This window comes from Aulonocara stuartgranti (genome assembly GCF_965226115.1).
Source record: "Aulonocara stuartgranti genome assembly, chromosome: 13".
NCBI lineage: Eukaryota > Metazoa > Chordata > Actinopteri > Cichliformes > Cichlidae > Aulonocara > Aulonocara stuartgranti.
The window spans coordinates 33,639,817-33,659,293 of NC_138949.1; the positions used below are offsets into that span (position 1 = coordinate 33,639,817).

Genomic DNA, 19,477 nt, shown 5'->3' on the forward strand with positions numbered 1-19,477 from the left:
CATGCACGCACAGATGTTGCACAAAATGAGATCAGATTCTGTGGACGTCAAAACAAACCTGACCTGCAGGTGAGATTTGCATAAAGTGAGTCTGTGCTGTCAGACACGGGTGACAGTTACCTGCCTCATCCAGACACACCTGAGCACAGACGAACTGGGAGTTCCTCCTTTTGTGTGGAGGTTAAACAGCAGTGATCGGGGCTTTGTGCTGCACTCAGGTGTCTGTCAGGTGACTGCATGCAGGCGTCACCTCCAGGTGCTTCATAAGGTCGCCGCCCTTGGTGTGAGAGAGGACCTGAGCGCTCAGGTGATGAACGAGAGGGAAGTTTGAAGCCAGAGTTGCATCATGGAGCGGATCTGCTGAATGGCCCGTGTGGATCCGTGTGAGTCGGGGAGCGGCTTTTAGGATCAGAGGTGAGCTGCAATCAGCCGCTGCAGGAAGGAATCGCAGACTAAACCGAGCTTCTGCCGGTTTGTTTCTGTTGCTCTCAGTAGTTCCGACCTCCACACTCGCTCACGGGGGGGATCCTCTGAGGCCTCCGCTTCCTGTGGGAGATCAGGAATGCTGGAATCCTGGAACTGTTGAACTGGAAGTGTGTGTTTTGACAGGGTTATACGATCGTGCGTGTTTGGGAATGTCATACGATCCGTCAGGACTGGCCTGGATATGGAAACGCAGGCCCGTGTGTCAGAGAGCCTCTCTGTCTCTCTCTGTTAGTGGAAACAGATGTTTGATGTGTTCGGCCTGTCTGACACTCCTCGCTCGCCGCCGCCTCCTCGAGACATTTTCACGTTAAAGGTTCCTTGTGGCCATTTTGGCGAAACCTTTGTAAAAGTGATGAAGCTCGTGTGTCGCGGATCAGCGTCTCTGTCTAAATATTTGGCAGTTTTATAAATTTATGTTACATTTCTGTAAAATTCTGAAATGTTTTTTGTAACATTCACACATTTGTGACTCGTATTAGTTAAACTTTCTTCACTGAAGCTAATCTGAGCCTTTTATCTCTGCATCACATCGTGTGTGTGTGTGCGTGTGTGTGTGGTCATAGTTGCATAGAAAGCTTCATTAGTCATTACTGGATGAGGGGAAAGCAGTAAAAACTAAAGTAAGCGCTCAGACATTTCCTAAAAAATCCCCTCCATCACGCCCACGTGACGATAAAGAAACGATTGATTCCCGCTGTAAACCCCCCACACACACACACACACACACACACACACACACACACACACACACACACACTCTCTCAGGGGAACGCAGCTGGCATGTTTGGTGAAATGTCATGTTCGCTGTGCTCGTTTCTCACAGCCTGAAAATAAAAAGCTGTCGGTGTTGAACGCGACCATGACGGCAGGTCGGGACGACGCCGATGATGATGATGGCGCTCGTTCTTCGTCTGCGTCGTGAAACATCGACTGGATGTTGTTTGAATCTTCAGGACAAACATTTTGTCCGTTCTGTCCTCTCAACCTTCACTTCCTCTTCCTCACCTCTGTCCTTTCCTTTCTTCTTCTCTGTCGTTTCCTGTAACTTTTCCTCTCTTTATCTTTTTTTTTTTTTTAACATTTCAAACTATTTAATATATATTAACATAATAACATTAAATACATTAAATAATCACTGACAATTATGATAATGATCATATCATATTATTAGCTCTTTATCTTTCTTGGCTTGTTTCCTTTCCTCTCTTTCACCCTTGCTCTTGCTTTCACTTCCTCTCCTCTTTTGACTCTTATCATTTGAATTCAGAATGCTTTGCTCTTTTATTTCCTTGTTTCCATCTTTCTTTCTTGTCCTTGTTTGTTTCTTCTTCCTCTGGTTTCCTCTTCTCTCTAATCCTTTCCTTCCTTGCAACCTTTGCTCTACATTTAATCCCCCCTAAGGTCCCCTCTGGTTACGTTTATTATTTTTCCTCTTTCTTTTTTTATGTATTTTATTTATTTATTTTTATCTACTTTTTGAGGATGAAACATTTTCAAATTTCGGACGAACGCCACAAACGCCGTCATGAGCTCGTGTCGACCTAGACTTCCCATGATGCATCGTGATCATGTTTATGAGAGCGCCGCATTCACACGATGATACGAGCAGTGATGCGCCTCACATGATGCTCATGCTCTACATTCCTCTGTGTGTGTGTGTGTGTGTGTGTGTGTGTGTTCCTTTTTTTTGTCTCAGTGGGGACGAATCACGCCATGCCCCTGTCTGGTTTGTGTGTACTTCCTCAGGCTCAGGTTAAGGTCATCCTCAAAGTGTGTGTGTGTGTGTGTGTGTGTGTGTGTGTGTGTGTGTGTGTGTGTGTGTGTGTTATTGACCCGCCCCATCAATACACCACTGTCTCCTGCAGGCCTAATGAAGCGCACACAGCTGCTTCTTGTGTGCTCAGCAGTATCTGTGAGGAAACTGAAGCCTGTGACATTGACTTCTGCTTAGCTGTGTGTGTCTGTCAGGGTGAGATTGTGTAGCTTTGCGTTAGCAGATGGTAACACTGCGTTTACCTCGGGGCCTCCCGTCACCTGAAATCACTTGGCGTGAAAAAAATTACAGACATTTGTGAAATTTGCAGGAAACTCTGCAAAAAACTGGAAAAATAATCGTTTTTCCTGAAGCTCGTCGTGAAAATGAACATTTAAAGAATCAGTTTGTTGAAATTTATGTTAAAATGGTCGAAAGTGTTTGGCCACATTCACACACTGTGAATACAGATGTTCTCAGTCCCACTGCAGGTGTAGAAGTCGGGCAGAGAGCCATGCAGGCTGCCCTCACTGGATTTGAGCGTGGTACCGGACGCGCGATCAGCTGATTTATCGTGGAATGCGGGAACGTTAGAGCGAGGTAGCCGAGTGCGTAAAAGCTGATGACTCCAACCCTGCTCACATTAACATCAGCATGCTGGGAGCTTCATGGCTGAGCAGCTCCTCTCCATAAAGTGCACTCTGAGTGGTCCAATCAGAAGAGAGAAGACTCCTTAAAGGGGCGGGGTCTAAATGTTTGAGGGTTGTTTCTGGGTGCTCGGGTGCATTTCCTGCTAAAACTAAAATAAAACCAAATAAAAGCAGACCTGCTGTTTCCCCCAGACAGGAGCTCAAAGATTAGACAGAAAAGCATTTGCAGGAATGCAGCCGGGCGGGAACGCTGCGACTGTTGGCAGCCCGCGAGAATATTCGAGTATTTCTCATAACTGGAGGTGAGCCGTGCTCAAGGCAAACGACACAAGCAGCGTCATACCGAAAGTGTGTGTGTGAGTGTGTATTCATATCTTTGTGGGGACCAAAAAGTGGAATTTTACTATACTTATGGGGACCAAAATCCAGGTCCCCATAGACTGAAAATGTGGTTTTAGTGTCAGGTTACAGTTGGGTTACGGTTAGGGCAAGTGGCTAGATGTCCCCACAAGATATGAATAGCCGACGTGTGCGTGTGTGTGTGTGTGTGTGTGTGTGTGTGTGTGTGTGTGTGTGTGAACACATTCTCCTGCTGGGACGAGCATCTGCTGCTTTCTGAGCACAGGAAGGGGAAGCCCCAACATGAACACACACACACACACACCCTGCAGTAGGAAGCATGAAGATGGAGATAAGACGCTCGGTTCTCTCGGCGAGTTTAACTCTCATGTGATGATGTCTCTCGTGCAGGAAACAAACGTGCCTTAAAGAACTTTAAGCGGCCTGCCCTGAGCCTGTGCAGGCAGCGCGGGCCGCCACGCTCCATCTGCAGACACTACACCCCTGCTACACCCAAACATTTAGGCTAATGATGCAGATTTTCTGAATGCACCAGCTGACCTCCGGCCTGATGAATCCACGGCTTGCAGCGCCGCTCGCTCGGTGAAAACTTTGATGATGATCTCAGCCTTACTCCATGTGGGAAGCCTGCAGGGTGATAGGCTGCTGACACTCTGGTGTCACTTCATTCTACAGTTCGCACAGGATTTTAGTTTTTCTACCACAGTGACGATACGGTGTGAGGGTTCGTTTGGCTGAAATGTTTCTTCAGTTTAGTTTTTGTTGACTTTCAGAGTGTTTGTAAGATCCAGATGTGGATCCGTTTGGATGTTTCTCATCCCGACCTCGCAAATGTGCATCAGAGTGAAACTGGAGAGGCCGGGAGGCGTCGTCACCGAGTACCCTCGGAGAGCGGAGGGTATTTCCAGCCTTTCCAGCAGTCAGAGCGCAGATGGCTGTTTGCTGTTCTCAGTGCCGATGTTCTCGCAGTGAGGGCGGCGTTGAAGTGTTATCAGCTGCATTGTTGTGGTTTTATCTCTGGAACAAATTTACATTTTGCTCACTGAACCTGCAGCTTCCATTTAAAAAGGCTCATTCGATCCGATCTGAGCGTTAAAGCCAGAAAACAGCAGGTTTCATAGATTTGTGCAGACTGTTTGTTCCAGTCGTCCTCGTTGCTTCTTCCTGTTGATATCTGGGCAGTTGTAGACCTCGTGGCGTCTTCCAGCAGCTCCAGTTTGATATCGGAGCGTCTCCGCTGAAGGCCATTCAACACTGAGGCCATTGTCTTGCTGCAAAATAACAACACAGCGCGAAGGTCGTGGATTTGTGTGAACGTTTGTTGGACTGGGCAAATCTTATCGGCCCAGTTTCCCTGCAGAGGTCAGGCTGAGTTCAGTCCGGTGTGGAGGAAGAGCTTCGTGTTGGAAGACGACTCGAAGAATCTGTCGGTGCCGTGTTTTTATCTGCGGGAGTGACTTTAACCACCGTGTATGACTGCAGACGTTGTACAGCGACGATGCGAGAAGTTTAAAATCTGCAATCATTCAAAACCAACCTGTTCGATAACGGGTCAGAGAGGCCACGCCCCCCACAGTACCCCGGGTGTTTTTTGTCCACATAAAGCCTTTGGTGTGGTCAGTTAGTAATCAGCACTTTAAAGCAGCTCCACTTAAAACGTGGCATGCTAGAGTGTCAGCCGGCCGTGACCTTTGACCTCTGTCTTCACTGCTTGAATCCTCACAGTGAGTTCAGAAGTCAGCGGCGTGTGAAAGCACGCACAGAGCAGCTGTGGGTGGAGGATGTGTGGGTGTGGTGCCAGTTGTGAAACTTCCTCCTGTGACCTCCTGAGTTCACGCGCCGCCGTGTTCGAGCTGCGGCGACAGACACGTGTGACGAAGAGCTCGTTTAAAACATTAAACAAAAGCTCAAACACTCTGCAGCTCTGTTTGTTCTGTTTCTATAAAGACAGCGTCAGACTGACGGCGCTGCACCGAGGCCCGGGAGTAGACCCTAGATTATTATGAAGTGGTCACTCATGCAAAGCCACGTTGTCCAGTAGAATAGATGGTAGGTGAGGGATCGTTTTAGACTTCTGGTTTTGTTTGGCACCAGTTTGTGAAAAGGACCTTTGAGTTTGAATCCATCGTCTGTTGTCTGAATTATGTAAGTGTGCGCTTCGATCGACTCGAGCGAAACAGTCTGGTCCCAGATGTCGTCGACCGCACCGAAGAGCCAAAAACTGGAGGCTGATCCTCGAGCTGTCCACTAGAAAATAAATGTGTGTGTGTGTGTGTGTGTGTGTGTGTGTGTGTGTGTGTGGGCGATAACAATAACCAGCAGGCTGGTGGGAAATAAACTCTGCTGCAGGTGTGAGCCATCAGGCGACACTTCATCTGCTGCGTGTTTGTGTGAGCACGAGCAGAGTTCAGGTTTAGTCTGCTTTATCCAGCACAGGAGAACACACACTCACGTGTGTATTTATATCCTTGTGGGGACATCATTCCCTAGCCGCGTACCCTAACCATCAAATATGAACGCCTGACCCTAAACCTAACCATAACCTAATTGTAACTCTGTCACTAAAACCACATTGTCTGAAAAATACCTTCAAACTCGTGAGGACCAGGATGTTGGTCCCCACAAAGATATGTAAACACACACACGTGTTCACATCCAAACCCTGCAGAGACGAGCAGGACGCTCGGAGACTCCTGGCTGTGATTATCGTGTCTCACTCTCTCTCTCTGTCTCTGTGTCTCTCTCAGATGAGCGTGAGGCGGTGCAGAAGAAGACCTTCACTAAGTGGGTGAACTCCCACCTGTCCAGAGTTTCCTGTCGGATCACCGACCTCTACATGGACCTGAGGGACGGACGCATGCTCATCAAGCTGCTGGAGGTCCTGTCGGGAGAGAGACTGGTGGGTTACGTCGCTGTCAGGGCTTTTATTTTGAAGGAGTAGCAGAAACTGGAGAAATGTTTACCATTCAGAGTCACGGGGGTGCGGTGGGTCACTGGGACGAAATATTCCATCAACAGCTTCATAAAAACAATCATACGTGACCTGAACTGATCATCAGGTGACTTTAATGTGACTAAATATTAGAAACACTCACCAAAGCGCCGAGAACGAGACGTTTTTAAGTTATCTCAAATATGTCTTTATGAGGGTTCGACGTCAGGACGGAGTCACGTCTGTTTCGTCCTTCCCCGCCTGCACTGATGGAATCGCATTGGACTTCTTTTTTTTTTTTTAACCCACTTTGGGTCATTCGGGTCTGAACAAATCGTGAAAATAAGCGAAAGACTTTCTGCTTTTCAGCCATTGTCCACCTTGTAAAATGTCTCTGATGTTTGTGAACGTGCAGATGGAGGTAAACTCCTCGGCTCTGGCTGATGAAACCAAGCCGTTCATGGACAAAAGCTCTGTGCTGTCCTCGCTGCACAGCAGCAGCTGCCGGGCGTCTCCGCTCTCCCCCTCATCTTATCTAAAACGTTTATTCCTTCTCTGTGGAGATGAAATGAGGCGTTTATGGCTCTGGCAATCATTAACCTTCCTCTGTCTGCTTCACTTCAAACCACATCGGCTTCCAGCGCTCTCGTTTCTGTCTTGGTCGAGCTTTTTTTAAACAGATGTGTGTCATCGGAGGCGCCGCGTACACGTCACACCAAATATATAAAAACAGCAGCGCGACTCTTTAAGACGTCAGCAGAGGATAGAGAGGAGGAGATGATGATGATCAGCAGCTTAGGATGATTCAAAGCTCATAATAATCCTTCTTTCTCTTATACTGAGCCTCAGTGCTGCCCCTCACTATATCATCTGTCTGAACCGCCAGTTTTAGCTCCTCCCCCTTTTAAGACAACCTGTTTCTTTTTCACAGATGTCTGCTCAGAGCACGCTGAACTGCATTTATGTCGAATCATCCCAGAAATCCATAAATCCGGGTGAACGTTAAACAGTCGAAGGTGTTTCTGATGCTCTCGAGTTTCCACATTTTGAATTCTGAGAGGAGAGCGAGTCGGTCTGTCGGCCTTCCTGCTGTATTCTCCTCACGCTCGCATGACGTTAAATCACTCAGACTTTCCCAGTTTGACCCCCGGACTCTGACTTCCGACGCTACAAGCCAAATCCCCCCCCTCTTCTTTTTCTTCTTCTGTCTGTCGAAGCTCTTCATCTCTGACCTCCTCTTTCGCTCTGCTGTCATCCGGCTTTCTCTCAACCTGTCAAACACACACGGAGAGGAAACGCAGCCAGGAATCCGACTTTCCTCCGTTTTCACCTTCTGTTCGGTGAGGAGGATGTTGGAAATGGAGAGATGGTGACGTGTGAAGCAGGCTGGGTGGAGGATGGGGGGGGGGTAACGGTGGTAGATGGGGTATTTGTGCAGGGGGGGGGGTTGAGTTGTGAAAGGAGTCATTGAGTAACTTCAGGGTTTACATGCAGCCAAACGCCTCCAGAAGCAGCAGAAGAATCTGCGAGCGAGCGGCTGCAGAGGCCGTGCAGCAGCAGGCTGAGCTGTGCACGGCTTCAGTCTCTGTGCTTACAGTTAAAGTGAAGTCCAGCTTCAGCGTGGCCCACAGCAAAGACACGCGTGCACAGTTTCCTGATGCTAGCCTGCTCAGCGACAGCGTGTGTGGTTTTCTAAGCATCTGTTAGCTTATCATGGCTAAAGTAGCAAAGCTCCGTGTTTCTGACATGTGCGATAACATGGAAGTTTGAGCCACACGTGCAGTTTCAGCTGCGTGTGTGTGTGTGCACAGTAAACCTGAAATAATTCTTGTTTGTCTGCAACCCCTCACGGCCAGCGACATCTGGCTTTGCATCGCGTGCTGGGACGTCCAATCGGGCACAGCCCCACCCACCTGCTGGTCCCGGCAGTCAGATTACGAGGCTCAGAAAAGGCAGCGTTAAAGGGGGAGGAGCTAAAACGGCTTGTTTCAGTTAGCTGATAAACTGCATGAACCCATGTCAGACACAGAAGGATTATTTTGAACTATAAATCGTGCTGAGCCGCTGTAGATGAGCACATGTGTAGACGAGCATGACGTGGGCTCAAGGGAAAGATGGATTTGGAGAAATCTGAAATCCTGTGGTCAGAGAAAAATGTCAGAAATGGTTTAAAATTGGTAGCATTTGTTTAAGAAATGACTCAGAGGGCTGAAACAGCAGCGCTTGAATGGAAGGAATTTGTTGGGACTATTTTCAGAGGCGGATTAATCCACACCGCGTGTTGTTTCCTGTAGCTGGATGATAATGAGGGAACATGTCAGAGTCCCACAGCAGGATCGCTGATGTTTTCTGGGCAGCATTTGGTAGTAAGATGCGTTTTTGTTGGACTTGTTCAGGCCTCCCGTTGCAGTATTGTGTTATAAAAAACATCCATCACTGTCCTCCTCACTCCAGGGTTACTCTGAGGGGGCCTTTCAGGCTTGGCTCAGGTCCTATTTGGGAAAAGGTTTCCGATCAGTCTCACCGCAGTCACTCACAACACAAACAGGACGCCCCCGTTTCATGACACGGCGCGATGCTCCAGCCTGAAAGCCGCTCCAACCTTCTCCGCGTGGAAATTCCCGCTCCGGAGTGGGACCCGCTCCTGAGGGAGGTGAAATGGTTTGTTTTCATGGCTGAAGGTGCTGATGAGCGTCAGCGTGAGGTGACCGCCGGCATCGTCCAAAAAATCCCTCTGGTCCGAGTCCAGGTCCTGAATCACGGAGCGACTTTGAGCCGTTTGTGTCCGTGTGGGAAAAAGAAACGTCTGCGGTGTTATTGTTGGCCTCTGTCCCGCTGTGTGTGTGTGTGTGTGTGTGTGTGTGCTGCAGGATGTAACGTGGCTGCTCTGACATTTATTTTATCGTCGACTTCTATTTGTCCTGTGTTTAGTTTATATTTCGGGATTTCATCCAAATTTAAACATCGCCTTCCTGAATTTGTCAGAGCCGTCCGAGAGGCTCGCTTTCAGCAACGTCCATGAAACACAGGCAGGTGTGCACAGCCTCACCTGTGTCAGCTGGAGACTCTCCGTGATGTCACAGCATCCTGACCCTGAGAGCAGCGAACTCCTGTTTCTGACTCGATGTCACATTCAGCTTGGGTGGAGTCGCGTCCGTTTGTTGTGCGACAGCTGAACTGTCAAACATCTGGCTGATGATTCGGGGCTGAAGCTCGACAGTAAACTGGGTTATCGCAGCGTTAAATCGTCCTGTAAATCCTTTGGTCATAATCACAGCCGAGTCCTCCTCATTCGGCGTCTTCTGCTCCGCCTGCTGGGAAACCGAGGCTCACGGGCGTTCCACGACTGCGGGCACGCTGGGCTCCGTTTCCTCTCCGGGACAGGAATCGCCTCACCTGCACAGTTTCATGGGTGAACTGCCCAGAAACAGAGAAAGGAAAGAGCCCAGGATGATCCATATCAATTCTTTAATTAGAGCATCAAATCCGTAAAACCTCAAATTTGGAGTCAGATATGATTTAAAAAGCACCAAATCATCACGATCATAAAGCTTCAAGCCTCAGATTTAGTTTGAAAATGAATCGAAATCATCAACAAAGATTCTCTGATCAGCAGCTCGAGCCCACAGTCTGAAGTCAAACGGCAAAAGTGACTAAAGTGCTCCAACGCCAGTTTCTCAGGTCCCACTTGCAGCGCCCCCTGGTGGGCGGACCCCGCCATCTCTTTTTAAAAGCTGCTCATCAACCAAAACTAAAGCAAATATAGAAACTTATATGGCAGAAATGCCCAAAGTGCTCCAGAGTACAGCGTGTGTAATGTCCTCAGATCTCCTGTCTGTCGCTTGGCGATCGTGGACGTTTCAAGCCATGATCTGTAAATCTGTGACGTTTCCAATTGGAGGGATATAAACTCAGGACACCAGCGCAGCTGCAGCGTGAAGCAATAAATAGATGATAAAACAGAAAATGTCCGTTTGAAAGCGTTCAGCTGTGTCTGCAGCTGTTCACACACGGCGGCCTGACGCGGTTCACGGTTTCTGGTTTCTGCGGGTTCTTTAAAAAAAACCTCACTCCTGTTTTTGTTGTCGTTTCAGCCGAAACCCACGAAGGGTCGTATGAGGATCCACTGCCTGGAAAACGTGGACAAGGCTCTGCAGTTCCTGAAGGAGCAGAGGGTTCACCTGGAGAACATGGGCTCCCACGACATCGTCGACGGAAACCATCGCCTCACTTTAGGCCTGATCTGGACCATCATCCTCCGCTTCCAGGTAACAGGCAGCTGAGCAAGTTTGCATCCCAACACCAGACTGGGTCATCACCTGCTAGTGTGGTGTGTCTCTTTTTTGGGCGCCATTTTGCATCCCAAAAGACGTCATTACAGTCATCCCTAACACTAAAGATATCCACTGTGACCGAAGTAGAGAAGCTGGTGTTTTCCATGGGGGACAAACGACACCGTTTACGTCCGTCTGTGATTTTGTGTCCTCAAAACTTCTCAGTTTTCAATTGTGAGACAGAAAAAGTCTTATGTGCCATTTTGCATCCCTAAAATAATGAAGCACTTCCTCTGTTGAACCTTTCACATCGATGCTGTTTTGCATCCTGTAGGATTTCATCCAAAGACTATTTTGCATCCCATAACACACCGAGTATATTCTCACTCGCACACACGTTGAACCAGTTATTGACACGAGATGCAAAATGGCAAATCTGACACCTTTAATATTACAGTTTATTTCACATAGAAGTGAAAGCACTGCTACACTGGAAACTAATCCCTTAATATGATTATGAAGTAGTGAGTTTAAAAATCGGCATATTTTGCTGCAAACTGACGAGTTGAAGTGAAGTTGGTGGTAAAATGTTCACTTCATCCGTCACAAACCAGGCGGCTGTTTGTTAGCTTCAGACTCGTTAAACACAATCAGGTGAAATCCGAAGCCCCGGCTCTTCCTGTGACGTGGTTTTACTGTATGCTGACGGTCGATGTCACTGGGGCAGTGAACAGTTGGGTGAAAAGGATTTAGCTTTTATAAGCTGTGAGGATTAAAAAATGACGGTTTAAAATCCTGCGGTGGAGGAGCGAGTGCAGACCGATAGCAGGACCACAGTTGGTTTCATATACGCATCAGCTGTGCTCGAATCATTCGAGCTGTCGGACTCAAACTGATGGACGTCCATCAATGAAGGTGAGATGGTTACGTCTGTAGGCTCGTGTGTCTTTGTAAGGACACACTGAGGTTTTCAGGAAATTGGGGGACGTTTTGGAAAATGAGGACGTTTCTGGTTTGCAGAGATGTTGTTCAGCACATTTTGCGTACTTTGTCTCATCTTTAAAAAGCTGTGAGAGTCCTCGGAGTCGGTTTAACCCTAAAGCTGACTGCTTCTTTAAACTGTGCGCCTCAGATCCAGGACATCAGCGTGGAGACGGAGGACAACAAGGAGAAGAAGTCGGCCAAAGACGCTCTGCTGCTCTGGTGTCAGATGAAGACGGCAGGGTGAGTCCTTCGGTTCCTCTCCTGAAAGTTTCTTATACGACTCTGCGCGGACTGTGATTGGCTGTGGGTCCAGGGAGGCGGGTCGAGGGGGGGCTGTCGCAGCTCACTTTCAGCACGTTGATGTCATTACTCTGACATGGTTAGATGGATTTATGATGATTTCTTCTTTGCAGATATCCTAATGTCAACATTCACAACTTCACCACCAGCTGGAGGGACGGGATGGCCTTCAACGCCCTCATCCACAAACACAGGTAGGGCTCAGCCTGCTGCAGGTGCTGCGCAGGGTCGAGAGAAACCCGGCACACGCTTCTCCGAGTGGAGAAATCTGACGTTTGATGGAAACACTGGCTTCTGCTTAATCGCATTTTTAAAAAAACAGTTTAAAATGATTTTTAGAGGAACTCTCTACGAAGACGAACACTCCAACACCACAGCAGGAGCTCGTGGGAGCTTTTACCGCGGCGTCCTTCAGAGCTCATTAAGATTTAAAACCTTCCTTTCTTTAGTTTATTAGGTGTGATGTACGCAGGCTTCTACAAAACTTTCACTTGTGGACAAACTTGTTTTTCTTTAAACCTCTAATCCTGATGGAGGGAAGGCGGAAACATAAAGACTAAAGTTCCGTTAGTCACAAAAAGAGATGAGACGAAAACATCCTGATGAAAAAGGAAGGCAGCGTCTCGTTAGCAGTACCGAGGTCCGGTCAGACGCAGCGTCCTGTTCTGACTGCTTCAGACAACCCATCACCCACTTCTGAGTGCCTCCCTATCCTCCAGGGTGATGTTGGATGCTGGGACCTTTGCATTGCTGAGACAGGCTGAAACTTTTCATCTGCACAGCATCTTACAATGTTGTGTTTGCAGCCATTCCCCACTTCTGTGAATGGTACTCATAAATCATGACGATTTGCATATCAATGATCATAAACTGACCTCACAGCCCATTCTGTCCTTAGTTCCTCAGGTTCACGCGTTGCTTCTCACCTGCAGTTTATCAACACCAAGATGGCGACAGCAAAAAATCTGAGCTTCCTAATTCATCCAGACAACTCGAGCTAATGCGCTGAACTCTGACAGGGATCATTTTAGCCTGCGTGCCATCAGCGTGTGACGATGTCTGCGAGTAGAGCTGGAATCACGTCACCTTTTGACCTTTCTCCTTCTGTTTCCGGTCTGCAGACCCGACCTGATCGACTTCGATAAGCTGAAGAAATCAAACGCTCACTACAATCTGCAGAATGCCTTCAACCTGGCCGAGCAGCACCTGGGCCTCACCAAGCTGCTGGACCCCGAGGGTAAGCCACGGCACGCACACGCACACACACACACACACACACACACACACACACACACACGACATGTTAAATCTGCGCTCTTCATGCTCGTGTGCAGACATCAGTGTGGACCACCCTGATGAGAAGTCCATCATCACCTACGTGGTCACCTACTACCACTACTTCTCCAAGATGAAGGCGCTGAAGGTGGAGGGCAAGAGAATTGGGAAGGTGACGACGACTTTAAAGAACAAAGAAACAAAACGTCTCGTTAAACACTTTCTTTCCTGAAATATACCAGACGTTAAGCTCACGTTGGTTTTTTCCCTTCAGGTTCTGGACAACGCCATCGAGACGGAGAAGATGATCGAGAAGTACGAGTCTCTGGCGTCTGACCTGCTGGAGTGGATCGAACAGACCATCATCATCCTCAACAACAGGAAGTTTGCCAACTCTCTGGTGGGAGTCCAGCAGCAGCTGCAGGCCTTCAACACCTACCGCACCGTGGAGAAGCCCCCAAAGTCAGTATCTGCTTTTAATGCGAGACATCGCCATGGAAACAGACGAGAAGCGTTTTTAATTAATTTAGACAGGAAGTGGTAACAACGACAAGCGGCGCGCTTAATGTGCCGGATGGTTGTGCTCTGATCACACAGCAGCGAACTCTTTGTAGAGGAATCTCCACCTGCACATCCAGGCAGGTGGAGATTAAGATGAATAGACACTCAAAGGTGGAGCGAGACAGAATTACAGAGATGAGGAGACTAAAGACAGGCCTGGAGATGATGGAGAGATTGGGCGGAGCCATTAGTGCAGCGCAGACAGTTAGACGTGCTTCAGGTGTGTGTGTGTGTGTGTGTGTGTGTGTGTGTGTGTGTGTGTGTGTGTGTGTGTGTAACCACGACACACAAACAGGAAGCAGTGCACAGCTGCTTTAAAGGAGATGAAACAATATGAAACAAACCTGACGTTTAATAGTTTTCCTGGAACGAGTCGCACATCTGAGAGCAAAGCAAAAAGACTCGCCGTTCCTCCCGTTACACTGAGCCGACAGCAGCGGCGGAGACTCCTCTGCAGGGTTCAGACGGCTGAGTTTGTGCTGCTGTGTTTCAGGTTCACAGAGAAGGGAAACCTGGAGGTCCTTCTGTTCACCATCCAGAGCAAGATGAGGGCGAACAACCAGAAGGTCTACACCCCCCGAGAGGGCAAACTCATCTCCGACATCAACAAGGTACCCGGCCGCCCCGCCTCCAGCTCTGTGTCAGAGCTCAAGAATGGAGCCTTTAAACGTTTATTTTACATTAATCTGCCCTGAGAGGCGAAGCGAGCTGATTGGACGGTTTAGACTCACGCCTGGATGTGTCGACCTGGCTTTGAGTCCAAACCTGTAAAGGTTCAGAACTGCTCGGATCCAGATGTTCAGACAGATGTAAAGACCTGCTCCTGTGTGCGTTTGTTTTAGGCGTGGGAGCGTCTGGAGAAGGCGGAGCACGAACGGGAGCTGGCTCTGAGGACGGAGCTGATTCGTCAGGAGAAACTGGAGCAACTCGCCCGACGCTTCGACCGCAAAGCTGCCATGAGGGAGACGTGGCTGAGCGAGAACCAGAGGCTGGTCTCACAGGTACGCTCGGCTCCGCCCGGGTCACCTTTGATCGAAACCTTTTATAGGAATCATTTTAATTGATCTTTATGTCCTCTCATCACCTCCATGTTTCCTTTCCTCTTTTCCTTCCCTTTCCGTGTATCCTTTCTTATCTTCATCTTCTTCTTGTTTCCTATATCCTTATTATTTTCTTTCCTCTCTCCTCTTTGTCCCCATTCCCTTCCTCATCTCCTTTTTTCTTTCCCACTCCCTTCCTCTCCTTTATCCTTATTCCCTCCCCTGTCCCCTCCTCATGTTGTTTCCTCTGTGTCTTCCTCGTTTCCTCTCTCCTCTCCTTGTTTCCTTTCCTTTGTCGTCCCTCAGGATAACTTTGGATTCGACCTTCAGGCCGTGGAAGCTGCTACTAAGAAACACGAAGCCATAGAAACGGACATCGCTGCGTACGAGGAGCGAGTTCAGGTGAGTCCGTCACCTGCTCGTCTCGTCTGACGTCCCGTATTGATTGGTTTAGGCGGAGGTCACAGGTGACTGAGTGAAAGCTTAGAAAGTCATTCTCCTCCTTATCATCTCCTCCTTATCACCGGTGTAGGCGGTGGTTGCCGTGGCAAAGGAGCTGGAGGCGGAGAGTTACCATGACATCAAACGCATCACAGCTAGGAAGGACAACGTGATCCGGCTGTGGGAGTATCTGCTGGAGCTGCTGAAGGCCCGCAGGCAGCGGCTGGAGATGAACCTGGGCCTGCAGAGAGTCTTCCAGGAGATGCTCTACATCATGGACTGGATGGACGAGATGAAGGTACGGAGGGACGGCCGCCATCTTTTATCAGTGGCTTTGTCTTCCTGATTGGTCGTTCTTATTTCTTTACTCGTCCTCTGAGGACACGTGTTTGTGCTCTGCTGCTGGTTTAACCTCCGCCCCTGTGCTCTCCACCTCCAGATGCTGCTGCTGTCTCAGGATTACGGGAAGCACCTGCTGGGCGTGGAGGACCTGCTGCAGAAGCACGCCCTGGTGGAGGCGGACATCAGCATCCAGGCCGACCGAGTCCGAAACGTCAACCGCAACGCTCAGAAGTTTGCCAGCGACACCGAGGGTGCGACACGCAGACTTTACCCGCTTAGCTCCAGCTGTTTGTTCTCCAGTAACACCTCCATCTCACCTCCTGCTCCTCCTCCTCAGATTACAAGCCGTGTGACCCTCAGATCATCAAGGACCGAGTCGCTCACCTCGAGTTCTGCTACCAGGAGCTGAACCAGCTGGCGGCTGAGCGGCGAGCGCGCCTTGAGGAGTCCCGCCGCCTGTGGAAGTTCTTCTGGGAAATGGCTGAAGAGGTGATCAGTTGTTGTTGTTATTTTATTTGTAGTAAATCGGTGGTTTGAGCTCCTGCTCTGAGGAGGTGTGACTGAAGCGTGGGTGTGTGTGGGGTCTGTAGGAGGGGTGGATCAGGGAGAAGGAGCAGATCCTCTCCTCCGAGGATTATGGGAAGGACCTCACGGGCTCGCTGCGACTGCTGAGCCAGCACAAAGCCTTTGAAGACGAGATGACCGGCCGCGCCGCCCACCTGCAGCAGACCATCAAACAGGGCGAGGAGCTGGTGGCCGACAACCACTTTGGAGCCGACAAGATAAAAGAGCGAATCAAGGACATCCAGGTACGACGCACCTGTGCCGCGGTCACACACGACACGATTGAATCCCCGCCTGTTCCTAACGCCTTCCCTCCAACCTCCCGCAGGAACAGTGGGCGGCTCTGGAGCATCTCTCCGCTGTCCGTAAGGCCCGCCTGCAGGAGGCCTGCAACCAGCACCAGTTCCAGGTGAAAACATTCTCCCAGTGTCAGAAACCAGCGACTGAACTCGCCTGGCACAGGAAGGTAAACGTGCTGTTTGTTTTTCCGTCTGCAGGCTGATGCGGACGACATCGACACGTGGATGCTGGACGTGCTGCGGATCGTCTCCAGCGTCGACGTCGGCCACGACGAGTTCTCCACTCAGGCTCTGGTGAAGAAGCACAAGGACGTGGCCGAGGAGATCGGCAGCTACCGGCCCGTCATCGACGCTCTGCACGAGCAGTCGCGGACGCTGCCGCCCGAGAAGGCCAACTCCGAGGAGGTGACGGACGCAGCAAAGCTTCGAACCAGGTAAAGCTTCAAAATCCCAGAACGCACCTCGCTGACGGTTTGTGTGCTCGCAGGTTCAGAGCCGGCTGGCGGGCATCGAGGAGCGCTACAAGGAGGTGGCCGAGCTGACGCGGCTCCGGAAACAGGCGCTGCAGGACGCTCTGGCGCTCTACAAGATGATGAGCGAAGCCGACGCCTGCGAGGTGTGGATTGACGAGAAGGAGCAGTGGCTCAACAGCATGGACATCCCCGAGAAACTGGAGGACCTGGAGGTCGTCCAGCACCGGTAAGAACCGGCCCGCCATTGGATCGTCGAAGAATAACGGAAAATATCAGATTTCCATGCAAACGCACGCCGTGCCCACCCTGTCCGGGTTACGCCCACAGTCAGCGCGCTCGTTTAACGGCTCAGTTACGGGGTGTTTTACTGCTCCATCAAATATTCTGCCCTCTCCTCCCAGCAGGGCCAGAGATAATGTTCCAGCAGTGGAAGCTGTGGGAACAGACCAGTAAACTGTTATTTACACCAGACACAGGTTCTTCAGAGTGTGTGTGTGTGTGTGTGTGTGTGTGTGTGTGTGTGTGTGTGTGTGTGTGTGTGTGTGTGCGGGGTTACATGGTTCGTTCACAGCAGCCTTCTTCTCGGGTTTTCAGCTGCTTGTCTCTGTTTTGTTCGACCACAAAACGTCACATGGATCCGATCCCAGATGCTGGTTAAGTGTGTGTGTGTGTTTAACTGCCCTTGTGAGGACCAGGCTCAGACTCCAGCAGGTTCCCTGCATCATTAAACTCACTGAGAGTTTTGGGGAGGTTCGATTGGTCTTCGGGGTCGGGCACGAGGTGGCACACACCCTGGACCGGTCACCATTAGTCAGCAGGTTGAATTACAGCGACAGACACACCTGTGTTATAAAAGCAGTCAAACCCATCGCACGCCCCCATGAAAAAAGACTTTTTGAATGAACCGGAGTCTGATTAAAACTGGAGTTTTACGAGCTCAGGTTTAATTTGATCTCTGCAGCAGGAATAAAAACACGGAGCTGTAAATGAGAACAGGTCCACCTCAGGATTAAACTCTTTTCTTTGGCATTAACTGTCGTTGTTTGACTGTTTCTAAGCTTTTCATGGCCAGATTCAGCCGCTCAAACCTTTGGTGTAAAATCCGACTTTGATACGTTGTTGGGAGAGTTAAAGCAGCCCGCCTGCTCACACCTGTGACCTCTCATCCTGGTTCTCCTGATCGGCCGTTAGGACAAAGAAAACTGTCCTGCAGCTGTTTGTTGTTTGCAATATGGATTCACAGGGTTTGCATCTTTTTGAAATATTCATGCTGATGATCCTCGTGACGTCCGACTAACCGTCTCTGTTCAGGTTCGAGAGTTTGGAGCCGGAGATGAACAGCCAGGCGTCCCGGGTTGCCGTGGTAAACCAGGTTGCCAGGCAGCTGATCCACAGTGGACATCCCAGCGAGAAGGAGATCAAAGCCCAGCAGGACAAACTCAACACCAGGTAATCAAACTGGGATTATCAGGAATCTGATGACAGCACGGCGATTAGGCTTGTGAAGGAAGCGAGATTAAAAACGACAAAGAAACCGATCTGAGACTGAAGAAGATGGCGGAGAGGAACGCGAGCACGTCGGTCAGCTGAGAAACTTTTAGTCACAGTGAAAACTTTATTTAGCAGCTGATCAGAGACGAGTCAGGAAGTGAAGCTGGACTGAGGTTAAAAAATGTATTTTTACCTGTTTTAAATGACAAATAATCAATCAGAGCTTTGATTGAACCAGAGCGGTCCGTGTATCCAGCAGGTCTGCATCTGGATACGTTTGTGATGTTTGGCTGAAAACATGAAAGCATTTCTCTAAACTTTTCTTATTTCACTTTGATATGAAATATTTATAAAGCAACACCAGCTTTGCTCCGTCTCAGTGGAAAAACTTCCAGACACTCCTGGATCCTGGTCGGCTTCAAACCTGTTTCTTCCTGATAAACTGAGCTAAGCTAACAGAAAAACTGAACACAACCCCGCGGTTATTAAAGTCTGTTCATGTCAATAAAGACACTTTAAAGATACAGTGGGGCAAAAAAGTATTTAGTCAGCCACCGATTGTGCAAGTTCCCCCACTTAAAATGATGACAGAGGTCAGTAATTTGCACCAGAGGTACACTTCAACTGTGAGAGACAGAATGTGAAAAAAAAATCCATGAATCCACATGGTAGGATTTGTAAAGAATTTATTGGTAAATCAGGGTGGAAAATAAGTATTTGGTCACCTCAAACAAGGAAAATCTCTGGCTCTCACAGACCTGTAACGTCTTCTGTAAGAAGCTTTTCTGTCCCCCACTCGTTACCTGTATGAATGGCACCTGTTTGAACTCATCATCTGTATAAAAGACACCTGTCCACAGTCTCAAACAGTCAGACTCCAAACTCCGCCATGGCCAAGACCAAAGAGCTTTCGAAGGACACCAGGAAAAGTATTGTAGACCTGCACCAGACTGGGAAGAGTGAATCTACAATAGGCAAGCAGCTTGGTGTGAAAAAATCAACTGTGGGAGCAATCATCAGAAAATGGAAGACATACAAGACCACTGATAATCTCCCTCGATCTGGGGCTCCACGCAAGATCTCATCCCGTGGGGTCAAAATGATCATGAGAACGGTGAGCAAAGATCCCAGAACCACACGGGGGGACCTGGTGAATGACCTGCAGAGAGCTGGGACCAAAGTAACAAAGGTCACCATCAGTAACACACTACAACGGCAGGGAATCAAATCCCACAGTGCCAGACGTGTTCCG

The 19,477-nt window shown here is 49.2% G+C and overlaps 1 protein-coding gene across 2 annotated transcripts in view; it reads left to right on the forward strand.

The window, feature by feature from the left end:
* Positions 1–19,477, forward strand: part of LOC309720238 (spectrin beta chain, non-erythrocytic 1) — a 101,698-nt gene that overhangs the window by 55,135 nt on the left and 27,086 nt on the right. For both annotated transcript variants that reach the window (XM_082556939.1, XM_082556938.1), the window contains 18 exons: positions 5,997–6,148; positions 10,276–10,449; positions 11,588–11,679; positions 11,853–11,933; positions 12,861–12,976; positions 13,074–13,186; positions 13,289–13,476; positions 14,069–14,186; positions 14,418–14,576; positions 14,922–15,017; positions 15,148–15,354; positions 15,496–15,649; positions 15,736–15,887; positions 15,989–16,207; positions 16,291–16,371; positions 16,460–16,666; positions 16,749–16,960; positions 18,046–18,183. In XM_082556939.1, coding sequence (XP_082413065.1) covers positions 5,997–6,148; positions 10,276–10,449; positions 11,588–11,679; positions 11,853–11,933; positions 12,861–12,976; positions 13,074–13,186; positions 13,289–13,476; positions 14,069–14,186; positions 14,418–14,576; positions 14,922–15,017; positions 15,148–15,354; positions 15,496–15,649; positions 15,736–15,887; positions 15,989–16,207; positions 16,291–16,371; positions 16,460–16,666; positions 16,749–16,960; positions 18,046–18,183 — 2,659 coding nt within the window. The remainder of the gene's footprint in view (positions 1–5,996; positions 6,149–10,275; positions 10,450–11,587; positions 11,680–11,852; positions 11,934–12,860; positions 12,977–13,073; positions 13,187–13,288; positions 13,477–14,068; positions 14,187–14,417; positions 14,577–14,921; positions 15,018–15,147; positions 15,355–15,495; positions 15,650–15,735; positions 15,888–15,988; positions 16,208–16,290; positions 16,372–16,459; positions 16,667–16,748; positions 16,961–18,045; positions 18,184–19,477) is intronic.